Source organism: Bufo gargarizans, chromosome 9 (assembly GCF_014858855.1).
Source record: "Bufo gargarizans isolate SCDJY-AF-19 chromosome 9, ASM1485885v1, whole genome shotgun sequence".
Lineage (NCBI taxonomy): Eukaryota > Metazoa > Chordata > Amphibia > Anura > Bufonidae > Bufo > Bufo gargarizans.
The window spans coordinates 177,381,794-177,398,848 of NC_058088.1; the positions used below are offsets into that span (position 1 = coordinate 177,381,794).

Sequence of the window (17,055 nt, forward strand, 5' to 3'; positions counted from 1 at the left end):
GCCTCGGATGTCCCTTATCCTTTTTCTGAGGAATCCGTCAATCTTTGGACGGTTCCTCCTCAGGTAGACCCTCAGGTTGCTCGCCTGGTGACAGCTTACTACCCTTCCCCTGGCTGAAACGGGTCGACTCTTTGGCCAAGTCTGTTTTCGTGGCAGCGGGTGCCGCCATCTGTCCTGCGTTTGCTGCCTCCTGGGTGGCTAAGGAGTGTGCTATCTGGGCAAAACAGCTTGTCCGGGCCTTACCTCCAGACTCCGTCCAGGGGGAGCTGGCAGTCCTTGCCTCTCAAATCTACCAGGCGTCCAAGTTTCTTTGCGATGCCTCTATGGAATCAGCCCGCCACTCCGGGCGTGTGGCCGCTAACTCTGTGGCCATCCGCCGTACCATCTGGCATTGTTCTTAGGAGGAGGGGGGGGGCGGATTCCGCCTCCAAGAAGGCTCTAATTTCCCTTCCCTTTCTCGTGGGAAGCTCTTTGGGAAGCGTTTGGAGGAGCTCATCTCTGAGGCCACTGGTGGTTAATGCTCCCTTCTCCCCCAGAACCAGCCTCGCCGCCGTCTCTTCCCTGGTTAGTCCTCTCGGGCGCAGTCCTTTCGTTCCTTTCGGGCCCGTTCAGACCACCAGGCCTTCCTTCAAGGCCATGCCCTCTTGGCATGCCAAGCCCAAACCTGCTCGTCCCCAGTCCGCTAAGCCTCCTTCCGCATGACTCTGTCAAGGTGGGAGGGCGCCTGCTTGCCCTTTCAGAGCGTCTGGCAAGCAAGCGTGGAAGACGCTTGGGTTCTGGAGGTGGTTTCCTCTGGGTACAAGATCGAATTTTCCGATCTTCCGTCGGGACGGTTCTTCCTGACGTCGCCCCCCCCCCCCCCAGGTCCCAGGTCTCCCGCCAGGGCAGAAGAGTTTTTTCAGCCCATTCGTTCCCTTGGCTCTCTAGGGGTCATCGGGGTTTCTACTCTAATCTGTTTACGGTTCGCTCCGTCCAATTCTGGACCTGAATGCGCTCAATCACTTCGTCCGGGTCCGTCATTTTCGTATTGAATCCCTCCGGTCGGTGATCGCCTCCCTGGAGGCGGACGAGTTCCTGTCGTCCATCGACATCCAGGATGCTTATCTGCACGTCCCCATTGCCCTCTCCCATCAAAAGTTCCTTCGCTTCGCGGTGGGTTCTCTTCATTTGACGCCCTGCCCTTGGGCCTGGCCTCCGCTCCGAGGGTTTTCACCAAGGTGCTAGCGCCTCTCGTGGCCCTTCTCCGTGCCAGGGGGGTCGCCTTGGTGCCTTATCTGGACGACCTGCTGATTCGGGCCCCGTCATTGGAGGACAACCGGTCCAGCCTACACATCACCCTTTCGGCTCTTGCCCAATTCGGGTGGCTCATCAACCACTCCAAGTCCTCTCTCGTCCCTTGCCGGAGGATGCTCTTTCTAGGCATGATTTTCGACACTCTCCTCAGGCCGGTGTTCCTTCCTCCGGAAAAAATTTGCCTCTCTTCAGGCGGGGGTGACTCGTCTCCGCAGCCTGTCCTCTCTGACCATCAGGACATGTATGCGCATCCTGGGGAGGATGGTGGCCTCTTTCAAAGCCATTCCCTACTCCCAATTCCACTCCCGGGACCTTCAGCTGTTCATCCTATCCAGGTGGGACAAGTCCCTGGCAGGCCTCGATCGCCGGACTCTTCTCCCTCCTCAGCTTCGCCAGGATGGTGGCTGAATCCTCGGACGGCGTCCTTGCTCCCCCCCCCCCCCCCCCCCCAGTTGGCGGGTGATCACGACGGACGCCAGCCTCTCTGGGTTGGGGGGCGGTCTTCAAGTCCCTCACGGTCCAGGGTCTTTGGTCTGCTCAGGAGTCTTCCCTGCCGATCAATGTTCTCGAGCTCAGGGCAATTTTCCTGGCACTGTCTCACTGGACCCCGTGCCTCCGCGGTCTCCCGATCCGGGTTCAGACGGACAACTTCACCGCCGTGGCCTATCTGAACCACCAGGGGGGCATCAGGAGTGTGATGGCCCTAAAGGAAGCCTCCCATATCCTGAGGTGGGCGGAGAGGAATGTTCCCGTCCTATCCGACGTGCACATTCCCAGGTTCGACAATTTGGCGGCGGACTTCCTCAGTCAGCTCGTCGACCCGGGCGAATGGTCTCTCCACCCAGAAGTGTTCCTCCAACTTTGTCACCGTTGGGAACTCCGGACGTGGATCTCTTCGCGTCGCGCCTCAACCACAGGCTTCCGCGCTATGTCGCGTGATCAAGGGACCCTCAGGCTTTCGCGGTCGACACCCTAGTTCTGGTTTGGTCTCAGTTCGACCTTCTGAACCTGTTTCCCCAGCCCCCCCCCCCCCCCCCCCATTCCCCTCCTGCCCCGAGTCCTCAAGCGTCTCAAGGCAGCCGGCGATCCTGGTGGCTCCGAATTGGCCCCGCAGGGCGTGGTACTGCAGATCTGGTGATTCTGCTTGCCGACGTTACGTGGCGACTTCCTCTGCGCCACGATCTCCTTTCTCAAGGCCCTCTGTTCCACCCGAATTTACCTCAGCTTCGTTTGACGGCGTGGCTGTTGAGATCGCGGTCCTGAAGGCCCGTGGACTCTCTGATTCGGTCATCCAGACGATGCTTCACGCTCGCAAGCCCCAGTCGGCCCGCATTTGCTACCGGACCTGGAGAGCGTATTTTGCCTGGTGCGAGTCCAGGAGTTTTCGCCCTCTCCGTTTCTCCGTCTCTAACATTCTGGCCTTTCTTCAGGCCGGTTTTGAGAAGGGTCTTCGCCTGGCTTCTCTCAGGGGGCAGATTTCGGCCCTATCGGTCCTCTTCCTAGCGACCTGTGGCTTCACGTGCTCAGTTGAGGACTTTTCTACAGGGCATTGCCCGCCGAGCCCCTCCCTTTAGTTTCCCGGAGGAGCCGTGGGATCTGAATCTCGTCCTCGACGCCCTTCAGTCTTCGCCCTTCGAGCCCTTGGCAGAGATCTCTGTTTCGTTCAAGGTGGCCTTTCTCGTGGCAGTCACCTCCATCCGCTGGGTCTCTGAATTGGCGGCGCTTTCTTGCCGTTCGCCTTTCCTGGTGTTTCATCAGGATAAGGTAGTTTTGCGCCCAGTTCCCTCCCTTTTTGCCGAAGGTGGTCTCGTTTCATATTAATGAGGAAACCGTCCTTCCTTCTTTCTGCCCTAATCCTTCTCACCCTAGGGAGAAGTCCCTCCATTGCCTGGATGTTGTTCGGGCTCTTGGCCTGTATCTTCGCCTCACGGAACCCTTCCGTCGCTCGGACTCCCTTTTTGTGGTCCCGTCGGGCCCTCGTAGGGGTTTGGCTGCCTCCAAGGCCACCATCTCTCGCTGGGTTCGGTCGGCCGTCAAGGAGGCCTATGTCGCTAAGGGCCGTGCTCCCCCTTACAGGTTGACTGCTCATTCGACTAGGGCCGTTGGGGCTTCCTGGGCGGTGCGTCATCAGGCATCGACTTCCCAGGTCTGCAGGGCCGCCACCTGGGCGTCTGTTCACACTTTCTCAAAGTTTTACCATATTCATTCCTTGGCTTCTACTGACGCCAGCCTGGGGCGCAAGGTTCTGCAAGCAGCTGTGCTTTAGATTGGCGGCATGGCGTTTTTTCTTCCCTCCCTCGGGGACTGCTTTTGGACGTCCCATGGTGCTGTGTCCCCCAATGCCATGCACGAGAAAAATGTATTTTTTTTGTACTCGCCGTAAAATCCTTTTCTCATAGTAGGCATTGGGGGACACAGATCCCACCCTTTGAGTTGCTTCTTGTTTGTGGTCCCGTCGTTGCCTGCGTGGTCGTCTGGTCTCCCCAGTTGAAGACTTGTTGGCTTTCAGTTTTTCTTTTTGGTTCAGGTGTGGTGTTCCTACTGCTTTTGTACCGACTGATATCTCTTGGCTTTGGCAGAGGGGTATAGCCCACCTGGGAGGAGCCAACACTTTTTTGTTTCTAGTGTCAGCCTACTAGTGGCAGCTGGGCATATACCCATGGTGCTGTGTCCCCCAATGCCTACTACGAGAAAAGGATTTTACGGTGAGTACAAAAAAATCTATTTTTCACTGATCTATAGACTTCAGTGGACGTGTTTGGTATGCATCATGGACCAAAGTAGCGCATTTCTCAGTGATTTTTAAATTATTTCCCCCCCACCCACTGAGCCCATGGTCAGTAAAAAACTAATAATGTGTGAACAGAAAAATTGATACAAGTGCTGTCCATGGAAAATGCAGACTGCACACGAAAAATAGAAATGTGAACGAGGCCTTAAACACCCAGACAGCCCTTTTAATTGCTCCTGCTGAGTCGCTGCTCTCGACCACCTCTCTGGGTGCTGCGATACGTGTACATGCAAGAAACCCATAAATGGGGGGGCTACGAGTACATGGTGTATGATCTCCTCCATTGTGTGTGGAGTTTCAGCTTGATGTATTTGAGTTGTGCAGCAAAGGATTTCATTCTCAGAAACTGGATTTAAAAATCTTCCTGTCCTCTAACAGATAGAACGGTGTGAACGAAGAACCAATCGACTGAAGGGAAAAGACCAAGAAAAGAAGAAAAAGAGGAGGAGCGAGAGGGCAGACGGTGGTTTCCTGCCCCCAACACTCCAGAAAGAGGAGCTGGGACCAAAGAGAAGCCGCAGTGACCGATCTCAGGACGTGATGGCCGAGAAGGAGAGTCCAAGGAAAAATGGTGCTGAAAGCAATCAGAATGGAGAGGTGAGAAATGGGGCTCGTTGTTACAATCGCCCATTGTCCATGAGCCCCAAGGAGTCAGACGTGACGGCTGTTTGTGAATGATCTGGAAACCAGACAGTAACTAGAAGCAGACAATCCCCTGATATGTAGTGTGCTTCTCGTAGATCCTTAATGGAGGTGACTCTTTTGGGCTAGGTCCTGATAGTTTGCTACAGTGTGTCAGTCTGGAGTCCAGGCTGTTTGCTCAGCGAATAGTCTGATTTGGGTACATTTTGAAGCACGTGCTCAGATGTGAGAAGTAGAAGATCTGTACTACTTTACTGGATAGATACAAGAATGTTCACTGACAGCAAGCAGAGAACCAATTGAGGCATACAATTTATTACCAAGATGCAGGGATTTATTACATAAAACAGGAAGCCTACTTTTTCTTAGCAGCCTGTATCTAGCGCTGAACTTTGACACTAAATCCGTTTTTTTTCTTTCTTGCTAGCAGCGCTTGTGACATTCATCATGAAGAGGACCTGACACGATATCAATCGGGACAGTAACACTCCCCACCAGTCTTGAGTCTTACCTCACTGATGAATGGTTAGAGGCGGCCATAGGGGTGACGAGACCTAGAAACCCCTCTACCTCTTACACAGCAATTCTCTGTTCTACACTCGCTCGTCTCCTGGAAAAGGAGGGGAGTACTTCTTTCTGGGGACACTTAGTGGAAGCTGGTGCTACTTCTTCATGACAGATGATAAACCTCTGCGTAAAAGACTCTAGGATTCCAAGAACATCTCTTCCTCTTTTTGCCTGACGTCAAGCAATTAGCTCCATTTGGAGACAAGATGCAAATTCTGGCAAGTTTTTCCCCCCACAGATCCTGCAGGGTGAGGTCCCGCCCAGGCAAGCATGTGCAATCCGGCCTCCGAGACACGAAATCACACACTTGACCAGTATCGGCATCCGGCTCTGCATGGGGCGAGGGACTTCTGTCACTAAGGAAGCTATAACAGTGGTTGGTTTTTGGGGACACACCTTTTTATTTATTCCCTTCTCCTTGTGGTTTATAGTTTCACTAACTGCCCGGCTTCCCTCCTGTCTCACCCAGTAGTTCAGGATCTAAGGGGGCGCTCTGCACTTCCCATCCCTGTAAAATGACTTCACTTTCTTGAGAACACTTTGTTTTTGTTTGTTTTTTTTTAAAAAAAAATTTTTTTTTTTTTTTAGAAAGATGTAAAATGAAAAAAAAAATGAAAAAAAAAAAAAAAAATTCCCTGAAGGCTCTTCTGGAGAGTTTTCTTTTCTGACGTGTAGAAATAACGGTAGGGGTTTTTGGATGCTGTCTTTCAGTTTGCTTTGCCAGGCAGACTCCCAAGCTGTGCTATACCTCAGTATTGCAGATGTTTATTTTACATAAATTATGTTTCACAAGATTGCAGGCCTCCTGGGACTTTGGTTTGTGCTGGTGAGGTGTCCGCCCCCCCCCCCCCTTCCTTACCCAGAATGATTTAACTTATTACCATTGTTTGACTGGAAGTATTGCTTTGTTAATTAGGGTCTGGTAACTGGTAATAACAATCCTTAATAGGTGATGCTTTGAATATCTCACTATTTTCAATAATTCATAAAGTACTGTCAAAATCACTGTGGCTTCTTGAATGGTCAGTTGTCCTAAAAAAAAAAAAAATGCCCTGCACAGGGATTGTCAAAACTTATCTACCTGCATCCACCACTAGAGGGAGCTAACCGCATACTGTTTATTGAAAATGAAACGGTGTGCCGTAGGTTCCCCTTTAGTGCAGCGATCAGCAACCTCTGTTGTCAAACTACAACTCCCAGCATGCTGCATTAACTTTTATGGTTATTGTGAGGTGTGCATGTGGGGAGTTGTAGTTTCACAACAGCTGGAATGTCGGAGGTTGCTAGTGCCTGTCTCTGTATTGGAAAAATGAAGCTTTGATCGCTAGGATATCTTAAAAGGTGGATATTTGCTTTTAAAGGGAACCTGTCATCAACTTTATGCTACCCACACTAGCGGCAGTATAAAGTAGAGACAGGCGAGTTGATTTCAGCGGTTCTGTAATTTGTAAGTTAAAAGTAAGTGGTTGCCGAGAACCAACAACACAATCATTGTAGACTGTGCCTGGAGAAGAGTCCCGGCCACCTGAGAAGAGTCCTGGTCATTCATGAATTCCTTCTCTCCTGCTGATGGCTGACCGGCTTCTACCTAGTTTTCTCTCTCTCTAGGAGAGAACTGCCAATCATCATCAGCAGATGGGCGAGAGAGCAGGAGATTATGTATAACCAGGACTCTTCTCAGGTAGATGTGACTCTTCAAGGCCTGGGCTGCAATGATTATGATGCTGGTTCTCAGCAACCACTTACTTTTAGCTCCTGAGTGACACATCGCTGACATCAGCATTTCTGTCACTACTTTATGCTGCCCTCAGTGAGGTCAGCATAACGTTGATGACAGGTTCCCTTTAAGGGGTGATCATTCACAGGTTGGCCCTTAGATTGAAGCTGATACAATATGTCACCCTGATGTACGGAGAATTTCGATATAAATTGTGAATAGGTGGGAGTTCCAGAGTGAATGTAAATGCAATCGACCTGGGTAGGTGTAAATTGTGATTGTAAATCATGGTGGGCAGAATGTGGGAAACTAGCGTCAGTTCTGCACCATTAGACTGTATTCAGATATGGCTGATTACTAGCCTTGTGACCGTGCATCTGGCTGTATAATGGTGGAAAGGATTATTCTTCAAGGGGATTTTAAATCTTCACTTTGTATTATTGAGGAACAGCTAGAGAGAAGAAACCGGGAGGCCTCTCGTAGTGGACTTTATAGTGGCACTGCACATTCATGAAACACTTCATATGTTATAAGGCCATATCACAAGTTTAGATATGAGAGGGGTCTGAGTGCAGAGACCCCTCTCATATCTAGAACGAGGGGAGAGAAGCACTCTTATCACGTTCTCTTCCTTCACTGCAGGACAGGAAGCCAGACGAACTCAATAGAAAGTCTATGGGCCCGTCTCGTGATGAGCAAGCGCTTCTCTGCCCTTATTCTAGAGATCGTGGGTGAGGCTCAGCGCTCTGGCCCTATCCAAACTTTTAATACGTTATAGGGACATTTCAAAAGTTGAATTCAAGTATAGTGGCACTTTCAGACAGTACATTGGTCTAGAAGTCTGGGTTTACATCATGTTTTCCCCCCATCCTTTAACGTATAAACAGATGCCACACAGTGGCATCCATTCACCATAGAGTTTTAATTCTAAAAATAAAAAAATAATGCAGAACACCACATTCATGTATCTTGCAGAATCTGAAAAAAAAAGTTTTATTTTTTTTAAATCTAACTTATGCGTCAAATTGAGGCATAAAAGGTGATGTGAACCCGCCCTAAGCTGGGTCACGTGTCGTCATTGTGAATGAAATTGCTCAGCAGAAGGTATAATTACCCTGTGCCTTGCCAATTAATACTTGATACCACCTTGATTGCTCTTTGCTGCTTAGACGTGGGCATTATGCTGTACTGCTCTTTCTGTCAAAACTGGTTACCGGAATGGAACCTACAAAAAAACTTTTTTTTTTTTCCCCCCAATTGGTCTTTTTATTAAAAACGTTCAGCCATTTCTGAGATACAAGGGTTGAAAAATCAGTATGTTTTCAGGCTGTCAGTCTGTTTTCTATGAATCCTGTCATGTCACTGCTCATGTGGAGCTCTATCTCAAAGAAAAATCGCAGCTAGTGTCGTGAACTTGTGTTTTCAAGTTTGGCGTACAAGGTTCAGGTTATCTAAGAATGCTGTTATAGAGTTTGCTACCACGGCCCATAAGTTATGGTCTGTGGTAGCGGAATCCATAACTGTATTTTAGGATAACCTGAACCTTGCATGCCACACTTGAAACACAAGTTTGCTGATCTGTACTCTCAGCTTAAAAAACATACAGGGTTTAAAAGCATGTATCTCAGAAATGGCATGAATATTTTTAATAAAACTAATTACAAATAATTTTTAGCCCAAAATGAATAAAACTACCACCACCACCACCACAGGTGTACCGTGTATAGCCTTTCAGTCCTTTCTTCAATCTGCCTGCTGTGTCCAGAATTGCCACTGGAGGGAGGTAGTGTGACGCTGTACCATGGATGGAGTAGCTCTACATTGGGTTATTGAATGCGCTTGCTTATTGTTCACTCGTCAGTGTAGCTAGCGGCCACTGAGGGGCACGTAACGGAGTAATAGTGAGCTGCAATTGTTTCGACTCTAATTTTTAATCGGCTAGACAGGATCCCGCCATTGCACAGAATCTTCCCTTGTCTGTCACTGAGCTCATTGAGAGGAGATCTAACCAAACTAGTGAAAAGGAAAAAGTGGAGTAGATTTCCATAGAAACTGGATTGCACTTAATTTTTGCTTTCTCTGAAAAATAAGTGAGAATATAAAATGGGGACAGTTCAGCCTTTCCTGTGTCGGCTTCTACTCCCAAGAAAAATGGAATGACCAATACACAGAAGTAGCAGGAGATAAATGACCTTTATTGTTCGGATGGTAGATTGGTTGCAGTCACATCAATGATATATACATTGGGGTAAGTATATCGCCAGTACGTCTGTTATACAATGGGTGACGGCTTTGATGCCCCGCAGCTAGTAACTGATACAGCAGGGTCTGATGTCTGGCATGAAGTTTCACTGACAGATGGCGTCTGAATGCCAGATGAATGTTTCAGCACCAGCCATGATACATCTGACAGTGCCCGATCTGGCTTCCAGTTTTGGACATCTCTCTTACAGATACTTGATTGCTAAATATGTTTATTTAGATGTTTAACCGCTTCACGACTCAAGCACTCGGAGCTTTAAAGTGAACCCCACCACCACGACGTTGCATTGATATGTGGGGATCGCATGAGGAGCCGTTCAGTTCCAAATACCCAGTTACAGGAATTGCAGGGAAATAAAACTCCCTGGTCCTGCAGCAATGTGCACATGCTGTAAGTGCAACCATGGATTACATGTCATGGCTGCTGTGTACTGCTAGATTAGCAGTGTTTCTATGCTGGGGGAGAAGAGATTGAGCAAAGTTTACTAAAAATTCAATTTGCCTGCTTCGCCAAATTTCGCAAATGACGAATTAGTCACAAAGTGCATTTCTTTGTAAGTAGCGGGTGCAATTACAGGGTACAGGGGTGGACTGGTCATAGACCCCCACAGCAAAACTTCCTGGTAGGTTGATGCCCAGGGGGCTGCCCTAGTACTGTACCAGGTACATAACAATTTAGTGCTCTCATCATTAATTACTTATGCACGTGGCTGCAGGTCCCCCTCTGAATTCAACTTTTTTTGCTGTCCTCAGGATGGTGATACAGTTGCAGCAGGGGTGGCAGTATTTTATTCTGCACTGCTGGGGTGTTATTTTGTGCTGCACCATGGTATCACTGGTCCTGCCTACTTGTTTTGCCCTTGCCTCGGGCCCACTTTAAGTTCCCAGTCTGGCCCTGGTACTTGACCACCACTCCATTCCAACTGGGGACATAGGCCCCTATCCTTGTGATTTGTGGGTGGTCCCAGCAGTCAGCCTCTTATTCCCCCTCTGCTGAATAGGGAATAAGTTTTAGTTCTAGGAAAACCCTATTAAAGGGGTTCTCCGGGAATTAAGAAAATACTTAAATATTACTTTATTATAAATATATTCCCAAATACCGTTCATTAGTTAGAATGCTCCCCAGACAAAACGAGCAAATCATTAGGAGAAATAAAATGGACACCATCCTATTAGTACACACAAAATCCATCCTAATCACACAGCAGGACAAGTTACTTTAACACTGAGCTAAAGAGCTGCCTCGTCCTCCTCTCTGTTTGTCAGGGATTATGATTTGATTTCAGACCGGTTCGCACACAGGTAAGGGCTTACCTGTGCATTGCCGGACTTGAGTCAAGATGGCAGCCCGCATGTGTTCGCAGGCGAACACTGTGCACTGACCATCACCGATACTGAATACAGATGTTAAGATCTTCAGCTGAATCTCTGTAGGAATGGAGCTCATTAGGAAACATGAAGTACACAGGGGAGGTGTGGGTAGTGGGTAATGAGCAGCAGGTCTGGTATGCAGTCTCCATTACCACACAGTCTGTCTGTCTTATCTGTACTTCATGTCTCCTCATGATCTCCATTCCTACAGAGATTTATTTTATCCACTGTATTCAGGATCATAATCCCTGACGAGCAGAGCAGAGAGGAGGCAGATCTTTAGCTCAGTGTTGTGAAGTAACTTGTCCTGCTGTGTGATTAGGACAGGTTTTGTGTGCACTAATAGGACGGCAACCATTTTATTTTTCCTAATGATTTCACCCCAGACAAAATAAACCATTATATCTAATAAAAGGTATTTGGAAGTATTTTTATGATAAAGTAATATTATAGTATTTTCATTTTCTTAATTCTTGGGAGAACCCCCCTTTAAATCTGTCAGGGTAGTGAATATGGTTTTCCAACTCCAATAAAGATTTTAAGAAGGTAACACAGGCTTTTGTACTTGCAAATGGCAGAACCATAGGGCATCATATAACAGTATCTCCTAGAAGTCTCTGTACACGGCACAGTTTTTCTGTTGGATATCGCTTGACAGAAAATAAAATTCTGGGTGAAATGGGATCCGTATAAACCCCACAAAGGGCAGAATCCTAGGTGTTGGGCTATGTTCACATCTCCGTTGTGATGGGTCAATCATGCAATGGTGCAGCAATATTTTTATATTGAAAAGAAAAAAAACGTTACTGATGGTAAACCAAACCCAGATGTTAACACCGGCCTTGGCTAATTTTTCGTGCTTCTTGTGAAGAGGTGGGGGGTATGGTAACCACAGACCTCAGGGCTGCTCTTCCTCCAGATATTTAGAATAATGGGGGTTTCTATGTAACAGATCTGCTTCTAATGAACTGTCTCGGGTCACATATTCCTAATCGCTCCGAGACTGAAGGGGTACCTGGACTTTAGCAAAACATTTGGTATGTTATAGACCTATCAATGATTTTGGTGGATGTCCAAGGTGCTGAGACCCCCCACCGATCGGTAGAACAGGGAGAAAGAAGCGCTTGCACACGGCACGGTCTCTCCTCACTGCAGGATTTGGGGCTCATACACTTCCTATGAAGCCTGCTCCTTTCTCCTCGCTATAGTGATTGCTGGGGATCTCAGCCCTTGGACCCCACCGATGACATATCTAAAGTTTTGCTAAAGTCCAGTGACACATTTTTTTGCTTTAAAATCAAAACTGTACAGCAAAGATATTAGCACAAAATATATAAATATATAAAAACGTGAGCAGAAACACAAATGGGGATCTCGTAGGAACCTTCACTGAAAATACAATAAGGAACAGATACAAAATCGATTTAATTTCTTGCTTCAGCTTGTGACTCTGATCTTGCTACTTACAGAGGGGCCGGCGCTGGGGCCTGGCCTCTGTCCAGTTCAATGTGCTGCTCGCCGTGCAACTTAAGAGTCTCTTGTGCAGGAAATTAGATACATGAGGGGGAAAGAAAACCTAGTGACTTAGGCTGAGGATGGGACACAACGTGGCAGCTGCCCACAGGTTAAAAGAAGAATTCTGGCATCCAGTGTTTGTGATAAATACGTCACGCTCTCACTACATCCGCACTCACACGTCTCTATACAAAGTATCGCTCTGGAATGTCTTACTACGACTAACACCTTTCCCCCCTACACAAACCAATACTCGTCCATTCCCTCGTCAGCAGGGAAGGTGCTACCCCCCACACTCTCCCGGTTCTTGGAGCCTTTTGTGTTAAAGTGGGTTCTGGGGCTGCAGTCGGCCAGCTCGCTCTGCGTACTTTTAACCGCTTCAGTTCCTTCTCGCTTGTGCTCTTGATTTCTGCCTGCTGCGGCTGGGTGGGCATTGTGCTGGTAGTGGGAGCATCGTAGGGCCGGCTGTTAGTTTTTCCAGCATTTCACGGGGTAAAACGCTTAGTCTTATTTTGCCACGTGCACGCCGGAAACCGTTTTCTGTACCCAGGCAAGTGTAGAGGCCTGCGTCGTTTCTCTGGACGGAGCGTAGTATGGCGCCTCCTTCCAAAGGGTGAAGATGTACCTGGTGAGTAGTAAACACAGGATTATGTGACTGTTATTACGCTCTAAAGGCACATTTACACACGCTGAGCAGTAGAAGATTGTAGTCAATGAAGTGTCTGGTCCCAACAGCCAGCTGCTCGTTAGTGGAGGTAAAGTGCTGCATTTACATGCAGCGATCACCTCCACAGTATGAGTAGTCACTTTTGTGATCCCTCATACAGCTGTATTAATGCTGGGCAGCAGATCACTGTTTAGACAGCACAATCTGATGCCCAGAAACGATAATTTAGGTGCCTACATGAACGACAGGATCACCCAATGAACGTAGTCCACCCATTCCAGTTATTACTTTAGTTGCCCTCCTCTATGTACACTAGCTATAGCCATCAATACAGTGCTAAATCACTGCTTCTGTCAGAGTATATACTAAAACTGGCTTCCTGTGGCCACCAGTAGGGGGAGCTAATAATGAAACTCATAAAAAGTAGTGAAAATGTCTAATGAACTGAGCTCCCCCTAGAGGTGGCTGTATGAATAGGCCATGGATTTATGTCAAGAAGCAGAAGGCATTCAGGGCAGCCAACATAGACCACATACCACTGCTAAGTACTCCACCAAGACTGAGCGACTTCACAGCGCCTCCTCCTCTGCACGACAGCTGGGGACAACTACAGAGGCTGTGAAGTAGAAAGCCCTTAACCTGAAGATCCACCTCACCGGAAACTTGCAAGAGGAGAATCTGGCAGAATAGACCTTTGTATTCTCACTACTCCTGATGAGAATGTTTATCATGCTCTCCCTAGCCCCTACCTAGTGCCGTCAGCAGTTTAGCATGGTCAAAACTGCTGGCGGACCACCTTTAATGCCTTCATGTCCTAACAGCACATCATGTTGGGGGCGTGGGCACCTGAGCAGTGCTCTCACCATGCCCAGCGGGTGCAAAATGTAATGCTGCAAGATGAATCTGTGAGGTGTAGATGTTCTACTCATAACCTCCTTAATAGTGGTTGCTGAACATCAGCCAGGCTCCAAAAAATGTGTACATAGGAAATTGTACAGCAGCCTAATTGTACAGCAGCCTAATACAGTTTCCTCTGTGGAGATAAGCTAATGCTTAGTGTGCCAAATATACACGGAAAACCGCATGTTAACATAATGCCACGTGTACCGATAAAAAGATATCTCTGCAGAAGACAAGGTAATGTGCAGACGTTACCTCTTTTCTATGCTGGACCCCGTCTCTCTGCAGTAACCATGTGATACTTTCAAGCGGAGAGTTTGTGTCACACTGAAGAAATACGGTTCCTCCTTCAACCCCTATCTGCAATTTCTCAGAGACCCCTCGATCCACTGTAAAGCAATAACAATAGTCAGACTATGAAGCTACTTAGAAAAATAAGAAGAGAAGAAGTTAGATAAAGTCTAGGGAATGATCATCGCTCTAAGGGCTCGTTCACACCAACGAATTTTGCGTTCCATATACGGGCCGTTTTCTGCGTTCTGTATATGGAACCATCTGTTGCTCCGTTCTGTGGCCCCGCAGAAAATTATGAGTCCTGTCCTAGTCTTGTCTGTTTTGCGGACAAGAATAGGCATTTCTATAATAGGCCTCCTGTTCCGTTCTGCAAATTGCAGAAGGCACATGGGCGCCATCCGTGTTTTGCAGATCCGCAATTTGCGGACCGCAAAGATTGGTACGGTCGTGTGAATTAGCCCTAACAGTGAACATACCTTGCATGTTATAGCCTCTGCACTGTCTCATAGGGTCACCATGTTTTACATCCTGTCGCCGATTCCGTCTGCAAGTGACAAGGTGATAGGAACATTATATTGATTGCCAACACCAGTCCCCCCACCACCTCCTCTCCCTGCTCGACTCAACTTCATTTCTACAAAAGGCAGGGAGCTAAAGCTCCAGTTAGTTGTATGCACTGCCAACCTGATGCAGTGTGTGTACTACTGCTGGTACTACGGTATTGTGGATGGTACTGCTGGTACCATTGTATTGTGGATGGCACTGTGTGTACTACTGCTGGTACTACTGTATTGTGGATGGTACTATGTGTACTACTGCTGGTACCACTGTATTATGGATGGTACTGCTGGAACTACTGTATTGTGGATAATACTGTGTGTATACTACTGCTGGTACTATTGTATTGTGGATGGCACTGTGTGTGTACTACTGCTGGTACTATTATATTGGGGATGATACTGTGTGTGTACTACTGCTGGTACCACTGTATTGTATTGTGGATGGTACTGCTGGTACTACTGTATTGTGGATGGTACTTCTGGTACTATTGTAATGTGGATGATACTGTGTGTGCACTACTGTATTATGGATGGTACTGCTGGTACTACTGCATAGTGGATGGTACTGTGTGTACTACTGCTGGTACTACTGTATAGTGGATGGTACTGTGTGTGTACTACTTCTGTTACTATTGTAATGTGGATGATACTGTGTGTGTACTACTGTATTATGGATGGGACTGTGTGTACTACTGCTGGTACAACTGTATTGTGGATGGTACTGTGTGTGTACTACTGTATTGTGGATGGTACTGCTGGCACTACTGTATAGTGGATGGTACTGTGTGTGTACTACTGTATTGCGGATGGTACTGCTGGTACTGTTGTATTGTGGATGGTACTGTGTGTGTACTACTGCTGGTACTACTGTATAGTGGATGGTACTGTGTGTGTACTACTGCTGGTACTACTGTATAGTGGATGCTACTGTGTGTGTACTACTGTATAGTGGATGGTACTGTGTGTGTACTACCTCTGGTATTATTGTAATGTGGATGGTACTGTGTGTGTACTACTTCTGGTACTATTGTAATGTGGATGGTACTGTGTGTGTACTACTGTATTGTGGATGGTACTATTGTAATGTGGATGGTACTGTGTGTGTACTACTGTATTGTGGATGGTACTGCTGGTACTATTGTATTGTGGATGCTACTGTGTGTGTACTACTGTATAGTGGATGGTACTGTGTGTGTACTACTTCTGGTACTACTGTATTGTGGATGGTACTGTGTGTGTACTACTGCTGGTACTACTGTATTGTTGATGGTACTGCTGGTACTACTGTATAATGGATGGTACTGTGCGTGTACTACTTCTGGTACTATTGTAATGTGGATGATAATGTGTGTACTACTGTATTATGGATGGTACTGCTGGTACTATTGTATTGTGGATTCTACTGTGTGTGTACTACTGCTGATACTACTGTATAGTGGATGGTACTGTGTGTGTACTACTTCTGGTACTATTATATTGGGGATGATACTGTGTGTGTACTACTGCTGGTACTACTGTATTGTATTGTGGATGGTACTGCTGGTACTACTGTATTGTGGATTGTACTTCTGGTACTATTGTAATGTGGATGATACTGTGTGTGCACTACTGTATTATGGATGGTACTACTGTATAGTGGATGGTACTGTGTGTACTACTGCTGGTACTACTGTATAGTGGATGGTACTGTGTGTGTACTACTTCTGGTACTATTGTAATGTGGATGATACTGTGTGTGTACTACTGTATTATGGATGGGACTGTGTGTACTACTGCTGGTACAACTGTATAGTGGATGGTACTGTGTGTACTACTGTATTGTGGATGGTATTGCTGGTACTATTGTATTGTGGATGGTACTGTGTGTGTACTACTGCTGGTACTACTGTATAGTGGATGGTACTGTGTGTGTACTACTGATGGTACTACTGTATAGTGGATGGTAATGTGTGTACTGCTGGTACTACTGTATAGTGGATGGTAATGTGTGTGTACTACTGGTACTATTGTAATGTGGATGGTACTGTGTGTACACTACTGCTGGTACTACTGTATTATGGATGGTACTGCTGGTACTACTGTATTGTGGATGATACTGTGTGTACTGCTGGTACTACTGCATTGTGAATGGTACTGCTGGTACTATTGTAATTTTGATGATACTGTGTGTGTACTGCTGGTACTATTGTATTGTAGATGGTACTGTGTGTACTGCTGGTACTATTGTATTGTGGATGGTACTATGTATGTACTATTGGAGATTCCTTCCAACAAAATGGCCATGCTCACTGTGTAGACAAAAATTATACAGTCTAAACCCAGCCCCTCCCCCTAAATTTCCTAGCTCATGTGCACTAGCATCTGGGGGAGAAGGCAGCAGCCTGAGAGGAGAATACACTGCTTTGTCATCGTACCACTGTGATATGTGATATTAGGTTTTGTTGGTTGGATTCTGTGTCCTTTAAAAGACATGGTA

At 47.1% G+C, this 17,055-nt stretch overlaps 2 protein-coding genes across 2 annotated transcripts in view; one reads left to right on the top strand and one right to left on the bottom strand.

Moving 5' to 3' along the window:
- KDM5C (lysine demethylase 5C) overlaps positions 1 to 6,087 on the top strand; it is a 46,909-nt gene extending 40,822 nt beyond the window's left edge. The window contains 2 exon segments of the mRNA XM_044305388.1: positions 4,463 to 4,681; positions 5,154 to 6,087. Of these exon segments, the coding sequence (XP_044161323.1) occupies positions 4,463 to 4,681; positions 5,154 to 5,165 (231 nt within the window). The 3' untranslated portion in view covers positions 5,166 to 6,087.
- Positions 6,088 to 11,409: 5,322 nt separating this feature from the next.
- LOC122946046 (semaphorin-3F-like) overlaps positions 11,410 to 17,055 on the bottom strand; it is an 81,428-nt gene continuing 75,782 nt past the window's right edge. The window contains exons 16-18 of the mRNA XM_044305343.1: positions 14,496 to 14,563; positions 13,981 to 14,114; positions 11,410 to 12,783 (exon numbers count right to left, since the gene is read on the bottom strand). Of these exons, the coding sequence (XP_044161278.1) occupies positions 12,538 to 12,783; positions 13,981 to 14,114; positions 14,496 to 14,563 (448 nt within the window). The 3' untranslated portion in view covers positions 11,410 to 12,537. The remainder of the gene's footprint in view (positions 12,784 to 13,980; positions 14,115 to 14,495; positions 14,564 to 17,055) is intronic.